At 47.6% G+C, this 19,685-nt stretch overlaps 1 protein-coding gene across 6 annotated transcripts in view; it reads left to right on the top strand.

Annotated features, from left to right (window-relative positions):
* Positions 1-19,685, top strand: part of AGFG1 (ArfGAP with FG repeats 1) — a 168,246-nt gene that overhangs the window by 141,777 nt on the left and 6,784 nt on the right. For all 6 annotated transcript variants that reach the window (XM_063915588.1, XM_063915591.1, XM_063915589.1 and 3 more), the window contains one exon: positions 11,009-11,110. In XM_063915588.1, the coding sequence (XP_063771658.1) occupies positions 11,009-11,110 (102 nt within the window). The remainder of the gene's footprint in view (positions 1-11,008; positions 11,111-19,685) is intronic.

The following is a 19,685-nucleotide window of genomic DNA, read 5'->3' as shown; positions in this document are numbered from 1 at the left end:
GCTGGCAACAGGATCACTGCAACGAGGGACAGAGGGGAGAAGAAGTGAACTCACCTGCGTGCAGGATGGATTGGCTTCTTGGCTACTGGACATGAAGCTCCAGAGGGACGATCACAGGTACAGCCTGGATGGTCACCGGAGCCACGCCGCCGGCCCCCTCACAGATGCTGAAGCAAGAAGAGGTCCAGAATCGGCGGCTGAAGACTCCTGCAGTCTTCTTAAGGTAGCGCACAGCACTGCAGCTGTGCGCCATTTTCCTCTCAGCACACTTCACACGGCAGTCACTGAGGGTGCAGGGCGCTGGGGGGGGGGGCGCCCTGGGAGGCAAATGAAAACCTTTAAAAAGGCTAAAAATACCTCACATATAGCCCCAGAGGCTATATGGAGATATTTACCCCTGCCTAAATGTACTAAATAGCGGGAGACGAGCCCGCCGAAAAAGGGGCGGGGCCTATCTCCTCAGCACACGGCGCCATTTTCTGTCACAGCTCCGCTGGTCAGGAAGGCTCCCAGGTCTCTCCCCTGCACTGCACTACAGAAACAGGGTATAACAGAGAGGGGGGGCAAAATAAATGGCAATATATTAATATAAAAGCAGCTATAAGGGAGCACTTAATCATAAGGCTATCCCTGTCATATATAGCGCTTTTTGGTGTGTGCTGGCAGACTCTCCCTCTGTCTCCCCAAAGGGCTAGTGGGTCCTGTCTTCGTATAGAGCATTCCCTGTGTGTCTGCTGTGTGTCGGTACGTGTGTGTCGACATGTATGAGGACGTTATTGGTGTGGAGGCGGAGCAATTGCCAAATATGAGGATGTCACCTCCTAGGGGGTCGACACCAGAATGGATGCCTTTATTTGTGGAATTACGGGATAGCGTCAACTCGCTTAAGCAGTCGTTTGCCGACATGAGGCGGCCGGACACTCAATTAGTGCCTGTCCAGGCGCCTCAAACACCGTCAGGGGCTGTAAAACGCCCCTTGCCTCAGTCGGTCGACACAGACCCAGACACAGGCACTGATTCCGGTGGTGAAGGTGACGAATCAACCGTATTTTCCAGTAGGGCCACACGTTATATGATTTTGGCAATAAAGGAGATGTTACATTTAGCTGATACTACAGGTACCACTAAACAGGGTATTATGTGGGGTGTGAAAAAACTACCAGTAGTTTTTACCGAATCAGAAGAATTAAATGACGTGTGTGATGAAGCGTGGGGTGCCCCGATAAAAAACTGCTAATTTCAAAGAAGTTATTGGCTTTATACCCTTTCCCGCCAGAGGTTAGGGAGCGCTGGGAAACACCTCCTAGGGTGGACAAAGCGCTAACACGCTTATCAAAACAAGTGGCGTTACCCTCTCCTGAGACGGCCGCACTTAAAGATCCATCAGATAGGAGGATGGAAAATATCCAAAAAGGTATATACACACATGCAGGTGTTATACTACGACCAGCTATTGCGACTGCCTGGATGTGCAGTGCTGGGGTAGTTTGGTCAGAGTCCCTGATCGAAAATATTGATACCCTGGACAGGGACAATATTTTACTGTCGTTAGAACAAATAAAGGATGCATTTCTTTATATGCGTGATGCACAGAGAGATATCTGCACACTGGCATCACGGGTAAGTGCTATGTCCATTTCGGCCAGAAGAGCTTTATGGACACGACAGTGGACAGGCGATGCGTAGAGGAGTTATTTGGGGTCGGTCTATCGGATTTGGTGGCCACGGCTACGGCCGGGAAATCCACCTTTCTACCTCAAGTCACTCCCCAACAGAAAAAGGCACCGACCTTTCAACCGCAGCCCTTTCGTTCCTTTAAAAATAAGAGAGCAAAGGGCTATTCATATCTGCCACGAGGCAGAGGACGAGGGAAGAGACAGCAACAGGCAGCTCCTTCCCAGGAACAGAAGCCCTCCCCGGCTTCTACAAAAGCCTCAGCATGACGCTGGGGCTTCGCAAGCGGACTCGGGGGCGGTAGGCGGTCGTCTCAAGAATTACAGCGCGCAGTGGGCTCACTCGCAGGTAAATCCCTGGATCCTGCAGATAATATCTCAGGGGTACAGGTTGAAATTAGAGACAGAGCCACCTCGCCGTTTCCTGAAGTCTGCTTTACCAACGTCCCCCTCAGAAAGGGAGACGGTTTTGGAAGCCATTCACAAGCTGTATTCTCAGCAGGTGATAGTCAAGGTACCTCTTCTACAACAAGGGAAGGGGTATTATTCCACTCTTTTTGTGGTACCGAAGCCGGATGGCTCGGTAAGGCCTATTCTAAATCTGAAGTCCTTGAACCTGTACATAAAGAAGTTCAAGTTCAAGATGGAGTCACTCAGAGCAGTGATAGCGAACCTGGAAGAAGTGGACTTTATGGTATCCTTGGACATCAAGGATGCGTATCTCCACGTTCCAATTACCCCTCACACCAGGGGTACCTCAGGTTCGTTGTACAAAACTGTCACTATCAGTTTCAGACGCTGCCGTTTGGTTTGTCCACGGCACCTCGGGTCTTTACAAAGGTAATGGCCGAGATAATATTTCTTCTTCGAAGAAAAGGCGTATTAATTATCCCATACTTGGACGATCTCCTAATAAGGGCAAGGTCCAGAGAACAGCTAGAGATGGGTTTAGCACTATCTCAAGAGGTGCTAAAGCAGCACGGATGGATTCTGAATATTCCAAAATCCCAATTAATGCCGACAACTCGTCTGCTGTTCCTGGGGATGATTCTGGACACAGTTCAGAAAAAGGTTTTTCTTCCCGAAGAAAAAGCCAAGGAGTTATCTGACCTGGTCAGGAACCTCCTAAAACCAGGAAAGGTGTCTGTACATCAATGCACAAGAGTCCTGGGAAAAAATGGTAGCTTCTTACGAAGCAATCCCTTTCGGCAGATTCCATGCAAAGGGATCTGTTGGACAAATGGTCAGGGTCGCATCTTCAGATGCACCTGCGGATAACCCTGTCGCCGAGGACAAGGGTATCCCTTCTGTGGTGGTTGCAGGAGGCTCATCTATTGGAGGGCCGCAGATTCGGCATGCAGGATTGGATCCTGGTGACCACGGATGCCAGCCTGAGAGGCTGGGGAGCAGTCACACAGGGAAGAAATTTCCAGGGAGTGTGGTCGAGCCTGAAAAAGTCTCTTCACATAAGCATTCTGGAACTAAGAGCAATCTACAATGCTCTAAGCCAGGCGGAACCTCTGCTTCAAGGAAGACCGGTGTTGATCCAGTCGGACAACATCACGGCAGTCGCCCATGTAAACAGACAGGGCGGCACAAGAAGCAGGAGGGCAATGGCAGAAGCTGCCAGGATCCTTCGCTGGGCGGAGAATCACGTGATAGCACTGTCAGCAGTATTCATCCCGGGCGTGGACAACTGGGAAGCAGACTTCCTCAGCAGACACGACCTTCACCCGGGAGAGTGGGGACTTCATCCAGAAGTTTTCCACATGCTATTAAACCGTTGGGTAAAACCAATGGTGGACATGATGGCGTCTCGCCTCAACAAAACACTGGACAGGTATTGCGCCAGGTCAAGAGATCCGCAGGCAATAGCTGTGGACGCGCTGGTAACACCTTGGGTGTACCAGTCGGTATATGTGTTTCCTCCTCTGCCTCTCATACCAAAGGTATTGAGGATTATACGGCAAAGAGGAGTAAGACTAGTGGCTCCGGATTGGCCAAGAAGGACTTGGTACCCGGAACTTCAAGAGATGGTCACGGACGATCCGTGGCCTCTACTTCTGAGAAGGGACCTGCTTCAGCAGGGTCCTTGTCTTTTTCAAGACTTACCGCGGCTGCGTTTGACGGCATGGCGTTTGAATGCCAGATCCTAAAAGGAAAAGGCATTCCAGAAGAAGTCATTCCTACCTTGATAAAGGCAAGGAAGGAAGTCACCGCGAAGCATTATCGCCGTATTTGGCGAAAATATGTTGCGTGGTGCGAGCAGCGGAGTGCTCCGATGGAGGAATTTCAACTGGGTCGTTTTCCTACATTTCCTGCAATCAGGATTGTCTATGGGTCTCAAATTGGGATCTATTAAGGTTCAAATTTCGGCCCTATCAATATTCTTCCAAAAAGAATTGGCCTCAGTCCCTGAGGTCCAGATTTTTATCAAAGGAGTACTGCATATACAGCCTCCGGTGGTGCCTAAGGTGGCACCGTGGGATCTAAATGTAGTTTTAGATTTCCTCAAATCCAATTGGTTTGAACCACTAAAGAATGTGGATTTGAAATATCTCACATGGAAAGTGACTATGTTACTGGCCCTGGCTTCGGCCGGGAGAGTATCTGAACTGGCGGCTTTGTTTTATAAAAGCCCTTATTTAATTTTCCATTCGACATAGGGCAGAGCTGCGGACGCGTCCGCATTTTCTCCCTAAGGTGGTATCAGCGTTTCACCTGAACCAGCCTATTGTAGTGCCTGCGGCTACAGACGACTTGAAGGACTCCAAGTTGTTGGACGTTGTCAGAGCCTTAAAAATATACATTTAAAGGACGGCTGGAGTCAGAAAATCTGACTCGCTGTTTATACTGTATGCACCCAACAAGTTGGGTGCACCTGCTTCTAAGCAGTCGATTGCTCGTTGGATTTGTAACAAAATTCAACTTGTACATTCTGTGGCAGGCCTGCCACAGCCTAAATCTGTTAAGGCCCATTCCGCAAGGAAGGTGGGCTCATCTTGGGCGGCTGCCCGAGGGGTCTCGGCATTACAACTCTGCCGAGCAGCTACGTGGTCAGGGGAGAACACGTTTGTAAATTTTTACAAATTTGATACCCTGGCAAAGGAGGACCTGGAGTTCTCTCATTCGGTGCTGCAGAGTCATCCGCACTCTCCCGCCCGTTTGGGAGCTTTGGTATAATCCCCATGGTCCTTTCAGGAACCCCAGCATCCACTTAGGACGATAGAGAAAATAAGAATTTACTTACCGATAATTCTATTTCTCGGAGTCCGTAGTGGATGCTGGGCGCCCATCCCAAGTGCGGATTATCTGCAATACTTGTACATAGTTATTGTTAACTAATTCGGGTTATTGTTTAGGAAGCCATCTTTCAGAGGCTCCTCTGTTATCATACTGTTAACTGGGTTTAGATCACAAGTTGTACGGTGTGATTGGTGTGGCTGGTATGAGTCTTACCCGGGATTCAAAATCCTCCCTTATTGTGTACGCTCGTCCGGGCACAGTACCTAACTGGAGTCTGGAGGAGGGTCATGGGGGGAGGAGCCAGTACACACCACCTGACCTGTAAAAGCTTTACTTTTGTGCCCTGTCTCCTGCGGAGCCGCTATTCCCCATGGTCCTTTCAGGAACCCCAGCATCCACTACGGACTCCGAGAAATAGAATTATCGGTAAGTAAATTCTTATTTTTTTAGGTTTCTAATCAGTGATTCCTGCTGGCGACAGGATCACTGCAACGAGGGACTTAGGGGAGAGACTTGCAACTCACCTGCGTGCAGGAGGATTGAAGTCTTAGGCTACTGGACACTGAGCTCCAGAGGGAGTCGGAACACAGGTCAGCCTGGGGTTCGTCCCGGAGCCGCGCCGCCGATCCCCCTTACAGACGCTGAAGAACGGCAGAACGGATGTCCGGAAACAGGCGGCAGAAGACTCCTCAGTCTTCATGAAGGTAGCGCACAGCACTGCAGCTGTGCGCCATTGTTGCTACACGGCTCACTGATCTCGGTCACGGAGGGTGCAGGGCGCTGCTGGGGGCGCCCTGGGCAGCAATATAGATTACCTTAGAGGCAAATAAATACATCACATATAGCCATTAAGGCTATATGTATGTATTTAACCCAGGCCAGTTTTCCTAATAACCGGGAGAAAAACCCGCCGAGAAAGGGGCGGAGCTTATTCTCCTCAGCACTCAGCGCCATTTTCCTGACCAGCTCCGCTGGTGAGGAAGGCTCCCACTCTCCCCTGCACTACAGAAACAGGGTTAAAGAGAAGGGGGGCATAAATTGGCGATATAATTATATATTAAGAGCGCATATATATATAGAAACAACACCTTCTAGGGTTGTTATATACATTATGGCGCTTTTGGTGTGTGCTGGCAAACTCTCCCTCTGTCTCCCCAAAGGGCTAGTGGGTCCTGTCCTCTATCAGAGCATTCCCTGTGTGTGTGCAGTAGGTCGGTACGTGTGTGTCGACATGTATGAGGAAAATGTTGGTGAGGAGACGGAGAAAATTGCCTGTAATGGTGATGTCACTCTCTAGGGAGTCGACACCGGAATGGATGGCTTATTTAGGGAATTACGTGATAATGTCAACACGCTGCAAGCCGGTTGACGACATGAGACAGCCGGCGGACAAATTAGTATCGGTCCAGGCGTCTCAGACACCGTCAGGGGCTTGTAAAAACGCCCATTTACCTCAGTCGGTCGACAGACACTGACACGGACACTGACCCCAGTGTCGACGGTGAAGAAACAAACGTATTTTTCCTTTAGGGCCACAAGTTACATGTTAAGGGCAATGAAGGAGGTGTTACATATTTCTGATACCACAAGTACCACAAATAAGGGTATTTTGTAGGGTGGGAATAAACTACTTGTAGTTTTGCCTGAATCAGATAAATTAAATGAAGTGTGTGATGATACGTGGGGTTCCTCCGATAGAAAGTTATGGGCGGTATACCCTTTTCCCGCCAGAAGTAATGGCGAGTTGGAAAACACACCTTAGGGTGGATAAGGCGCTCACACGCTTATAAAAAACATGGCGTTACCGTTTCCAGATACGGCCACCCTCAAGGAGCCAGCTGATAGGAAGCTGGAAAATATCATAACAGTATATACACACATACTGGTGTTATACTACGACCAGCAATCGCCTCAGCCTGGATGTGCAGCGCTGAGGGGGCTTGGTCGGATTTCCTGACTGAAAATTTTGATACCCTTGACAGGGACAGGATTTTATTGTCTATAGAGCATTTTAAGGATGCATTTCTATATATGCGTGATGCGCAGAGGCATATTTGCATTCTGGCATCAAGAGTAAATGTGATGTACATATCTACCAGACGAAGACACGACAGTGGTCAGGTGAGGCAGATTCCAGACGGCATATGGAAGTATTGCCGTATAAAGGGGCGGTCCATTGGATCTGGTGGCCATGGCAACAGCTGAAAAATCCACCTTTTGTTACCCCGAGTCACATATTGGCAGAAAAGGACACAGTCTTTCAGTCTCAGTCCTTTCGTCCTCATACGGGCAGGCGGGCAAAGGCCAGTCATATCTGCCCAGGGGTAGAGGAAAGGGAAGAAGACTGCAGCAAGCAGCTCATTCCCAGGAACAGAAGCTCCTCACGGCTTCTGCCAAGTCCGCAGCATAACGCTGGGGCCGTACAAGCGGACTCAGGTGCGGTAGGGGGTCATCTCAAGAGTTTCAGCAACACTCGCAAGGGAACTCCGGGATCCTACATGTAATATCCCAGGTGTACATTGGAAATTCGAGACGTCTCCCCCTCACACAATTCACAGGCTGTATTCCCAGCAGGTGATAATCAAAGTACCCTTCTTACAACAAGGAAGGGGGTAGTATTCCACACTATATTGTGGTACTGAAGCCAACCGGCTCGGTGAGATCTGAAATATTTGAACACTTACATACAAGCGTTCAAATCAAGATGGAGTCACTCGGAGCAGTGATAGCGAACCAGGAAGTAGGGGACGATATGGTGTCACTGGATATCAGGGACGCTTACCTACAGGTCCAAATTTGCCCTTCTCACCAAGGGTACTTCAGGTTCCTGGTACAGAACTGTCACTATCAGTTCAGACGCGGCCGTTTGGATTGTCCACGGCGCCCCGGGTCTTTACCAAGGTAATGACCGGAATGATGATTTTTCTTAAAAGAAACATGGACGCTTTCCTGATAAGGGCAAGGTCCAGAGAACAGTTGGAGGTCGGAGTAGCACTATCTTAAGTAGTTCTACGACAGCACGAGGGGATTCTAAATATTCCAAAATCGCAGCTTTTTCCGACGACACGTCTACTGTTCCTAGGGATGATTCTGGACACAGTCCAGAAAAACGTGTTTCTCCCAGTGGAGAAAGCCAGGGAGTTATCCGAGCTAATCGGGATCCTCCTAAAACCAGGAAAAGTGTCAGTGCATCATTGCACAAGAGTCCTGGTAAAAATGGTGGCTTATTACGAAGCAATTCCATTCGGCAGATTTCCCGCAAGAACTCTTCAGTGGGATCTGCTGGACAAATGGTCCGGATCGCATCCTCAGATGCATCAGCGGATTACCCTATATCCAAGGACAAGGGTGTCTCTCCTGTGGTGATTACAGAGTGCTCATCTTCTAGAGGGCCGCAAATTCGGCATTCAGGATTGGATGCCGGTGACCACGGAGGCCAGCCTGAGAGGCTGGGGAACAGTCACACAGGGAAAAAATTTCCAGGGAAGTGTGATTAAGTCTGGAGAATTCTCTCCGCATAAATAAGCTTAGAGCAAATTTATAATGTTCTAAACTTAGCTAGACCTCTGCTTCAAGGTCAGCCGGTATTGATCCAGTGGGATAACATCACGGCAGTCGCCCACGTAAACAGAAAGGGCGGCACAAGAAGCAGGAGGGCAGTGACAAAACTGCAAGGATTTTTCGCTAGGCGGAAAATCATGTGATAGCACTGTCAGCAGTGTTCTTTCCGGGAGTGGACGACTGGGAAGCAGACTTCCTCAGCAGGCATGACCTCCACCCGGGAGAGTGGAAACTTCATAGGGAAGTTTTTCAACATGATTGTGGACCGTTGGCAAAGACCAAAGGTGGACATGATGGCGTCCCGCCCGAACAAAAAACGGGACAGGTATTCCGCCAGGTCATGAGACCTTCAGGCGATAGCTGTGGATGTTCTAGTAACACCGTGGGTGTACCAGTCAGTGTATGTGTTCCCTCCTCTGTTTCTCATAACCAAGGTATTGAGAATTATAAGACATAGAGGAGTATGAACTATACTAGTGGCTCCGGATTGGCCAAGAGGGACTTGGTACCCGGAACTTCAAGAAATGCTCACAGAGGACTAAGGGCCTGGGGAGCTAAGAAGGGACTTGCTTCAGCAAGTACCATGTCTATTCCAAGACTTACCGCGGCTGCGTTTGACGGCATGGCGGTTGAATGCCGGATCCTGAAGGGAAAAGGCATTCCATAAGAGGTCATACCTACCCTGGTCAAAGCCAGGAAGGAGGTGACCGCACAACGTCATCACCACATGTGGTGAAAATATGTTGCGTGGGTGAGGCCAGGAAGGCTCCACGACGGAAATTCAACTAGGTCGATTTCTACACTTCCTGAAAACAGGAGTGTTTTGGGCCTCAAATTGGGGTTCATTAACATTTAAATTTCGGCCCTGTAGATTTTCTTCCAGAAAGAATTGACTTCAGTTCCTGAAGTCCAGATTGTAAAGGGTGTATTGCATATACAGCTTTTTTGTGCCTCTAGGGGCACCGTGAGGTTTCAACATAGTGTTGGGATTTCTTAAAATCATATTGGTTTGAACAGCTCAAATCTGTGGATTTAAAATATCTCACATGGAAAGTGACCATGCTGTTGACCAATATCTCACATGGGAAGTGACCATGTGTTAGCCCTGGCCTCGGCCAGGCGATTGTCAGAATGGGCGGCTTTGTCTTACAAAAGCCCATATTAAAATTTTCCATTTGAACAGGGCAGAACTGAGACTCGTCTCCAGTTTCTTCCTAAAGGGGTGTCAGCGTTTTCACCTGAAACAACCTGTTGTGGTGCCTGCGGCTACTAGGGACTTGGAGGACTCCAAGTTACTAGACGTTGTCAGGGCCCTAAAAATATATATATATATATATATATATATATATATATATATATATATATATATATATATATATATATATATATATATATATATATATATATATATATATATATATATATATATATAGTTAGGACGGCTGGAGTCAGAAAGTCTGACTTGCTGTTTATATTGTATGCACCCAACAAGCTGGGTGCTCCTGCTTCTAAGCAGTCTATTGCACGCTGGATTTATAGTACAATTCAGCTTGCACATTCTGTGGCAGGCCTGCCACAGCCGAAATATGTAGATGCCCATTCCACAAGGAAGGGGGCTCATCCTGGGCGGCTGCCCGAGGAGTCTCGGCATTACAACTTTGCCGAGCAGCTACGTGGTCAGGGGAGAACACGTTTGTAAAATTTTACAAATTTGATACTCTGGCTAGGGAGGACCTGGAGTTCTCTCATTCGGTGCTGCAGAGTCATCCGCACTCTCCCGCCCGTTTGGGAGCTTTGGTATAATCCCCATGGTCCTGATGGAGTCCCCAGCATCCACTAGGACGTTAGAGAAAATAAGAATTTACTTACCGATAATTCTATTTCTCGTAGTCCGTAGTGGATGCTGGGCGCCCATCCCAAGTGCGGATTGTCTGCAATGCTTGTACATAGTTATTGTTACAAAAATCGGGTTATTACTATTGTTGTGAGCCATCTTTTCAGAGGCTACTTCATTTTGTTATCATACTGTTAACTGGGTTCAGATCACAAGTTGTACGGTGTGATTGGTGTGGCTGGTATGAGTCTTACCCGGGATTCAAGATCCTTCCTTATTGTGTACGCTCGTCCGGGCACAGTACCTAACTGAGGCTTGGAGGAGGGTCATAGGGGGAGGAGCCAGTACACACCATGTGACCTAAAAGCTTTTTTAGATGTGCCCTGTCTCCTGCGGAGCCCGCTAATCCCCCCCATGGTCCTGACGGAGTCCCCAGCATCCACTACGGACTACGAGAAATAGAATTATCGGTAAGTAAATTCTTATTTTTTATTGCACCAGATTTGGGAATCTTACATAAACGTTCAGTTACCAGCTCTTGTACTTTATCTGGTGGTTTTACTAAAGCTTGTATGAAAAGTTAACTACTTTTATAAACACTTTGCCCTGGAATTTTAGGCTCTTCATCATTCAGTGTTGGGCATGCCTGGTTTATAATGTAGTAGTGACTGTATGGCGTGTTCTTCCCGATCAGGAATCCGTGATGGTCATACCACAAAGATGGAGTATCAGAGCGCCCCATTCCACCCCTTCCACCAGGCCAGACTACCAACAGCCGCAGGAGCAATGGATGTCTGTGAGTAGTGTCTCCCTAACTTTGTCTGATTAGACTGCTGATAACGTGTCCGTATTTGGATTTGTTTTTGTGTGAGAGACTAATTTGTTGTTCCTGTTTTGTCATGTTCCCAAACACTGTCCTCATGCATCCTCCACCCCATCAGTCCTGGTTTTAAGGTGATCCACATTTAAACACCGTTAACTTAATTAGTACTTCAGTCAGTTTGATTTAACCATCCTTGCTTAAGCATGCTTATCATTAAAACCTTGGCTGTTGTGGGGGCATTAAGGCAGAGTTTGGGAATCACTGACCTAGTACAGCTAGTAATATTTAAAGGGACACTTGCTGTATATTTTGATGGGATTAGGTTATGTACCTATTAATGTGTAAAAATACTCTTGTTATAGCACGTTTCTGTGATGTGCTAGTAAATGTGCTCGCAGAGCTCCTCGTTTAGTACAGTACCATTGTTTTCCTTTTCATTCGCTAATTTTTATTATTAGAATTACAGGTTGAGTATCCCATATCCATATATTCCGAAATACGGAATATTCCGAAATACGGAATTTATTGAGTGAGACTGAGATAGTGAAACTTTGTTTTCTGATGGCTCAATATACACAAACTTTGTTTAATACACAGAGTTATTTAAAATATTGTATTAAATGACCTTCAGGCTGTGTGTATAAGGTGTATATGAAACATAAATGAATTGTGTGAATGTTGACACACTTTGTTTAATGCCCAAAGTTATTAAAAATAATGGCTAAAATGACCTTCAGGCTGTGTGTATAAGGTGTATATGAAACATAAATGCATTCTGTGCTTAGACTTGGGTCCCATCGCCATGATATCTCATTGTGGTATGCAATTATTCCAAAATACGGAAAAATCTGATATCCAAAATACCTCTGGTCCCAAGCATTTTGGATAAGGGAGACTCAACCTGTATGAACATTTATGTAGGGCTGTGAGGAAACCAGGTTTATATGTATGTGCCTTACCTTCACAAAAACAGCAGAATATAGATGGTACAGTACCCTGGTAACGCATGAGTCCCCAGATCGCACAGGAAATACGCAGGAATTTAGTACCAATATTTCTGCAGCATGTTACCACTATCTAGTTTTATAATTTTTGCTCCGCTGTCTTCCTTGCTGAATTTGGCAGAAATCACAGCTGCAACGCCCATTATCTTCAGGAATAATATCCAGCTCACACTTCAAGTTACCACCCCTAGGGGGGGATAGGTCCTGTTTTAGAGACATGGATTATGTCCTTTAACCACTTAACTGACTATTTATTTAGCCAAAATCCACTCCGAAATTGTCGGGTTTTTTTTTAAATGAGTGAATTAGATGAAGAACATGAATTTAACCCTATCCCATATGATTTTAGTTAAATAAAATAAAATTATTTTTCCCCCAAACATCGAAACATTGATCGGGAACATAGCGTCCATCTGGAACATCGTGACCATCGCGGCTTTCATTCTGAAAGCCGGGACAGCCTCCAGGCATACAGGGGAAGGTCTGGGGGTGGCTTGGGAGGGTTAATTTACACTCCCCAGCGGCTGCCATTGTCTGCAGCCGCTGGAGGGGGGGGGTGATCCTGCCGTGCTGACTGATCAGCGGTGATCGGCAGCAAGGCAATCAGTAGGGGAGAGTGCAGGGAGGCAGAGGGACCTTCCGGTCCTTGTGACAGCAGCAGCGGAGGTAAGTTTCTCTTCCCTGCCTGATAAAGCTAAATATTTATCTTATATAAAACCCTTTATGAGGTCTAAGAACACTGTACGCTATTTACGTATGGAGTACCGTAAGGGTACGCTCGTTGCGTAACGATCGCTTAGCCGTGGTCGAGACGCTCAAGCGTCACGTTCGCTCACGGCCGAGAGATCACAGGCAGGCACGCTATTGGCTGCCGGCTAACGTAATGATTCGCTATAGCGTAGCGGACGCTCGGGACCACGAGGAGATCACCAGCGGCGCTGACGCTCACAATGTTAAACCTTTAAATCTAAACCAAAAACAATGTAATATGCTGTAAAACCTTAGTGTAGAGATAGGGTGTAGATGCAACACAGTGTAACCTTATTAACTTAAAAGCTGTTTGAGCGTCACCGACGCTCTGTGAATACTTAACACTATAAGAAATACACAGATACCGTGCTTAGGGTCCAACGCCTAATATATATATTATGAATGTTATACTTGCGAAAGAATTAATACAATACAAGTCATACACTACAATATAACATAGACTACCTAACCAGATAACTACACAGGAAATACAATACAATACTATTACGTTTAGGAGTGTACGAGAGAAAGAAGAGAAGAGAGAGAGAGAGAGAGAAATGGCCCATAACATCAAGAAAGACAATATGATTGCGGAGAAAACTTACGCACAAAGGAAACGATCGCATGCGCCTCTGGACATCCAGCTCCCGATTTTCAGCAATGATAACCGTTGAAGAGTGAGAGCTGGATGTGATCGGCTTGTCTATTTATGCCCCACACACAATAAAATTCAATGGTCCCTACAATCTCATTGTTCATTGGACACAGGAATTCCTCCTCGCATTATAACAAAAGGTCATAGGTTGATTCATACAGGTGGGCTGTGACGATTTCCAACTGCTCAGGTGGGTGGGCAACTAGGTTTCCCGCCGCATGGATAAGTAAGTGCAAATAATAGTAAATGGACATAAACTTCTTATGTCCATAACTATTCGCACGAGCGATTAATCTGCTTCAAACCAACACCGGAATATTGCTAATTAAATACTCTTCCGATGGGTACTAAACACCACTGTATTACTCCTGTCTGACCCTTCGTATCAAACAAAGAGGGATTTCTCTGTTCATGAACATTCTACATTAACCAAACTTTCAGACTCTATCAAAGGGACCATGATCTACAAAATACATTATATAGTGGAAATATGTAACGATTGGGTCGCACGCTACGAACACATGAACTCTACCGTAAATGCACATACCGCGCACCCGCGGGTGCCCGCAACAGCGAGTATGCGCACGCACGGGAGAGCGCACGCATGCGCAGCGCAGACCTGTGTGAGGTGCAAATATGGCAGTGTGCATAGAGATATTTTTCTGACTTTGACATGCCGTTGCTAACACTCTCTATCTGACTTGTGGCATCCTGTGCGACCAAGTCAGATAGATCACTTGCAGGCATGGTCGCGCCAGGCAAGTGGTTAAATACAAACGTAAACGTTATGCTATATAAACGCTCTCCCTCACCATCCTGACAGGTACAGTGATTACCTCTCTGGTGACGTCATTCCTGGGACAGTGGTTCCCTTTCACTGTAATTGAGATTTTTATCATGTACCACAGAGATTCCGGTCCTTTTTAGTCCTGGTTATTGGGACAGGTGGGGATTTAGGAAGATATTCTTTAAAAACACATTCGCAATGTAACAGACTGTGTAACACAGATATGCTGTATGCAGTTTCGAGTTCAGCATTAAAAATGTCAACACTCAGAATGAGGACAGTGTCAGGTCGAAGCCGTAATGCCGACTTGTTAATAAGGCAATTTAAAATATTTTAACAGTGTCGACTTTACAACTTCAAACATTATGGTAAAGCATTGGTGTGTTAATCCCTATAGCAATTAATACAATGTTCACCACCAGCAGCCCAGTCGCACAGTGTAACAACTCTGTATGCACCGTTTCCTGTTGAATGGTCATGCTGCGGAAACATTAGCAGGTGATGTGGGTGTTGAGTTGCCTTTCTCTGACGTCCTAGTGGAAGCTGGGAACTCCGTAAGGACCATGGGGGAATAGCGGCTCCGCAGGAGACTGGGCACAAAAGTAAAGCTTTAGGACTACCTGGTGTGCACTGGCTCCTCCCCCTATGACCCTCCTCCAAGCCTCAGTTAGATTTTTGTGCCCGGCCGAGAAGGGTGCACACTAGGGGCTCTCCTGAGCTTCTTAGTGAAAGTTTAGTTTTAGGTTTTTTATTTTCAGTGAGACCTGCTGGCAACAGGCTCACTGCATCGAGGGACTAAGGGGAGAAGAAGCGAACTCACCTGCGTGCAGAGTGGATTGGGCTTCTTAGGCTAATGGACACCATTAGCTCCAGAGGGACCGAACACAGGCCCAGCCTCGGAGCTCGGTCCCAGAGCCGCACCGCCGGCCCCCTTACAGAGCCAGAAGCAAGAAGAGGTCCGGAAAATCGGCGGCAGAAGACATCCTGTCTTCACCAAGGTAGCGCACAGCACTGCAGCTGTGCGCCATTGCTCCTCAGCACACTTCACACTTTGGTCACTGAGGGTGCAGGGCGCTAGGGGGGGGAGCCCTGAGCAGCAATAAAAACACCCTTGGCTGGCGAAAATACATCACATCTAGCCCCCAGGGCTATATGGATGAATTTTAACCCCTGCCAGATTCCACAGAAAAACGGGAGAAAAGGCCGCCGAGAAGGGGGCGGAGCCTATCTCCTCAGCACACTGGCGCCATTTTCTCTCACAGCTCCGTTGGAGGGAAGCTCCCTGGCTCTCCCCTGCAGTTACTACACTACAGAAAAGGGTTAAAAAAGAGAGGGGGGCACTAATTAGGTGCAGTATAACAATACAGCAGCTATAAGGGGAAAAACACTTATATAAGGTTATCCCTGTATATATATATATATATATATATATATAGCGCTCTGGTGTGTGCTGGCATACTCTCCCTCTGTCTCCCCAAAGGGCTAGTGGGGTCCTGTCCTCTATCAGAGCATTCCCTGTGTGTGTGCTGTGTGTCGGTACGTTGTGTCGACATGTATGAGGAGGAAAATGAGGTGGAGGCGGAGCAATGCCTGTAACAGAGATGTCACCCCCTAGGGAGTCGACATCTGAGTGGATGAGCTTATGGAAGGAATTATGTGAGTCAGCTCTTTACAAAAGATTGATGACATGAGACAGCCGGCGACTCAGCCTGTGCCTGTCCAGGTGTCTCAAAAGCCATCAGGGGCTCTAAAACGCCCGTTACCGCAGATGGCAGATACAGACGCCGACACGGATACTGACTCCAGTGTCGACGATTAAGAGACGAATGTGACTTCCAGTAGGGCCACACGTTACATGATTGAGGCTATGGAAAATGTTTTTACACATTTCTGATAATACCAGTACCACTAAAAAGGGTATTATGTTGGGTGAGAAAAAACTGCCTGTAGTTTTTCCTGCATCTGAGGAATTAAATGAAGTGTGTGATGATGCGTGGGTTTCCCCCGATAAAAACTGTTAATTCCTCAAAAGTTATTAGCATCATACCCCTTCCCGCCAGAGGATAGGGCACGTTGGGAAACACCCCCTAGGGTGAATAAAGCGCTCACACGCTTGTCTAAACAGGTGGCACTGCCGTCCCCGGATACGGCCGCCCTTAAGGAACCTGCTAACAGAAAGCAGTAAAATATCCTAAAATGTATATACACTCACACGGGTGTGATACTGCGACCAGCAATCGCCTCAGCCTGGATGTGCAGTGCTGGGGTGGCTTGGTCGGATTCCCTGACTGACAATATTGATACCCTAGATAGGGACAGTATATTACTGACCATAGAGCATTTAAAAGATGCATTTCTATATATGCGTGATGCACAGAGGGATATTTGCCGACTGGCATCAAGAGTAAGTGCGCTGTCCATTTCTGCCAGAAGAGGGTTATGGACAAGACAGTGGTCAGGTGATGCTGATTCCAAAAGGCATATGGAAGTATCGCCTTATAAAAGGGAGGAGTTATTTGGGGTAGGTCTAACAGACCTGGTGGCCACGGCAACGGTTGGAAAATCCACATTTTTACCCCAGGTAGCCTCTCAACATAAGAAGACGCCGTATTATCAGGCGCAGTCCTTTGGGCCCCATAAGGGCAAGCGGGCAAAAGGCTCCTCATTTCTGCCCCGTGGCAGTGGGAGAGGAAAAAGGCTGCAGCAAACAGCCAGTTCCCAGGAACAGAAGCCCTCTCCCGTTTTCTGCCAAGTCCTCAGCATGACGCTGGGGCTTTACAAGCGGACTCAGGCACGGTGGGGGCCCGTCTCAAAAATTTCAGCGTGCAGTGGGCTCACTCACAGGGGACCCCTGGATCCTTCAGGTGGTATCTCAGGGGTACAAATTGGAATTCGAGACGTCTCCCCTTCGCCGTTTTCCTAAAAGTCTGCTTTACCGACGTCTCCCTCCGACAGGGAGGCGGTATGGGAAGCCATTCACAAGCTGTATTCCCAGCAGGTGATAATCAAGGTACCCCTCCTACAACAGGGAAAGGGGTATTATTCCACGCTGTTTGTGGTACCGAAGCCGGACGGCTCGGTGAGACCTAATTTAAATCTGAAATCCTTGAACACTTACATACAAAGGTTCAAATTCAAGATGGAGTCACTCAGAGCGGTGATGGCAAACCTGGAAGAAGGGGATTATATGGTGTCTCTGGACATCAAAGATGCTTATCTCCATGTCCCAATTTACCCTTCTCACCAAGGGTACCTCAGGTTTGTGGTACAGAACTGTCACTATCAGTTTCAGACGCTGCCGTTTGGTTTGTCCACGGCACCCCGGGTCTTTACCAAAGTAATGGCCGAAATGATGATACTCCTTCGAAGGAAGGGAGTTTTAATTATCCCTTACTTGGACGATCTCCGGATAAGGGCAAGATCCAGGGAACGGTTGGTAGTCGGGGTAGCACTTTCTCAAGTAGTGTTGCGGCAGCACGGTTGGATTCTTAATATTCCAAAATCGCAGCTGATCCCGACGACACGTCTTCTATTCCTAAGGATGATCCTGGACACAGTCCAGAAAAAGGTGTTTCTCCAGGAGGAGAAAGCCAGGGAGTTATCCGAACTAGTCAGAAACCTCCTAAAACCAGGCCAAGTAGCAGTGCACAAGGGTCCTGGGAAAAATGGTGGCTTCCTACGAAGCAATTCCATTCGGCAGATTCCACGCAAGAACTTTCCAGTGGGACCTGCTGGAAAAGTGGTCCGGATCGCATCTTCAGATGCATCAGCGGATAACCCTGTCACCAAAGACAAGGGTGTCTCTCCTGTGGTGGTTGCAGAGGGCTCATCTTCTAGAGGGCTCAGATTCGGTATTCAGGACTGGGTCCTGGTGACCACGGATGCCAGCCTGCGAGGCTGGGGAGCAGTCACACAGGGAAGAAATCTCCAGGGCTTGTGGTCAAGCCTGGAGACATCACTTCACATAAATATCTTGGAGCTAAGGGCCATTTACAATGCCCTAAGCCGAGCAAGACCTCTGCTTCAAGGTCAGCCGGTGCTGATCCAGTCGGACAACATCACGGCAGTCACCCACGTAGAGAAGCTGCAAGGATTTTTCGCTGGGCAGAAAATCATGTGATAGCATTGTCAGCAGTGTTCATTCCGGGAGTGGACAACTGGGAAACAGACTTCCTCAGCAGAAGTCTTCCACATGATTGTAAACCGTTGGGAAAAACCAAAGGTGGACATGATGGCGTCCCGCCTAAACAAAAAATTGGACAGGTATTGCGCCAGGTCAAGGGACCCTCAGGCAATAGCTGTGGACGCTCTGGTAACACCGTGGGTGTACCAGTCAGTGTATGGGTTCCCTCCTCTTCCTCTCTTGCCAAAAGTATTGAGAATTATAAGACGGAGGGGAGTAAGAACTATACTCGTGGCTCCGGATTGGCCAAGAAGGACTTGGTACCCGGAACTTCAAGAGATGCTCACGGAGGACCCGTGGCCTCTACCTCTAAGAAGGGACCTGCTCCATCAAGGACCCTATCTATTCCAAGACTTACCGCGGCTGCGTTTGACGGCAGGGCGGTTGAACGCCGGATCCTGAAGGAAAAAGGCATTCCGGATGAAGTCATCCCTACCCTGATCAAAGCCAGGAAGGATGTAACCGCAAAGCATTATCGCCGCATTAGGCGAAAATATGTTGCGTGGTGCGAGGCCAGTAAGGCCCCGATGGAGGAATTTCAACTAGGTCGATTCCTGCATTTCCTGCAAACAGGAGTGTCTATGGGCCTAAAATTGGGGTCCATTAAGGTTCAAATTTCGGCCCTGTCAATTTTCTTCCAGAAAGAACTAGCTTCAGTTCCTGAAGTTCGGACGTTTTTAAAAGGGGTAATGCATATACAGCCTCCTTTTGTGCCTCCAGTGGCACCTTGGGATCTCAATGTAGTTTTGGGGTTCCTAAAGTCACAATGGTTTGAACCACTTGAATCTGTGGAGTTAAAATATCTCACATGGAAAGTGGTCATGCTGTTGGCCCTGGCCTAGGCCAGGCGGGTGTCAGAATTGGCGGCTTTATCCTGTAAAAGCCCTTATCTGATCTTCCATTCAGACAGGGCGGAATTGAGGACTCGTCCTCATTTTCTCCCTAAGGTGGTTTCAGCGTTTCATCTGGACCAACCTATTGTGGTACCTGCGGCTACTAGTGACTTGGAGGACTCCAAGTTGTTGGACATAGTCAGGGCCCTGAAAATATATGTTTCCAGGACGGCTGGAGTCAGAAAATCTGACTCGCTGTTTATCCTGTATGCACCCAACAAGCTGGGTGCTCCTGCTTCTAAGCAGACTATTGCTCGTTGGATTTGTAATACAATT

This window comes from Pseudophryne corroboree, chromosome 4 (assembly GCF_028390025.1).
Source record: "Pseudophryne corroboree isolate aPseCor3 chromosome 4, aPseCor3.hap2, whole genome shotgun sequence".
NCBI lineage: Eukaryota > Metazoa > Chordata > Amphibia > Anura > Myobatrachidae > Pseudophryne > Pseudophryne corroboree.
The sequence above is the reverse complement of the archived record's forward strand: the minus strand, read 5'-3'. Positions and strand labels throughout refer to the sequence as shown.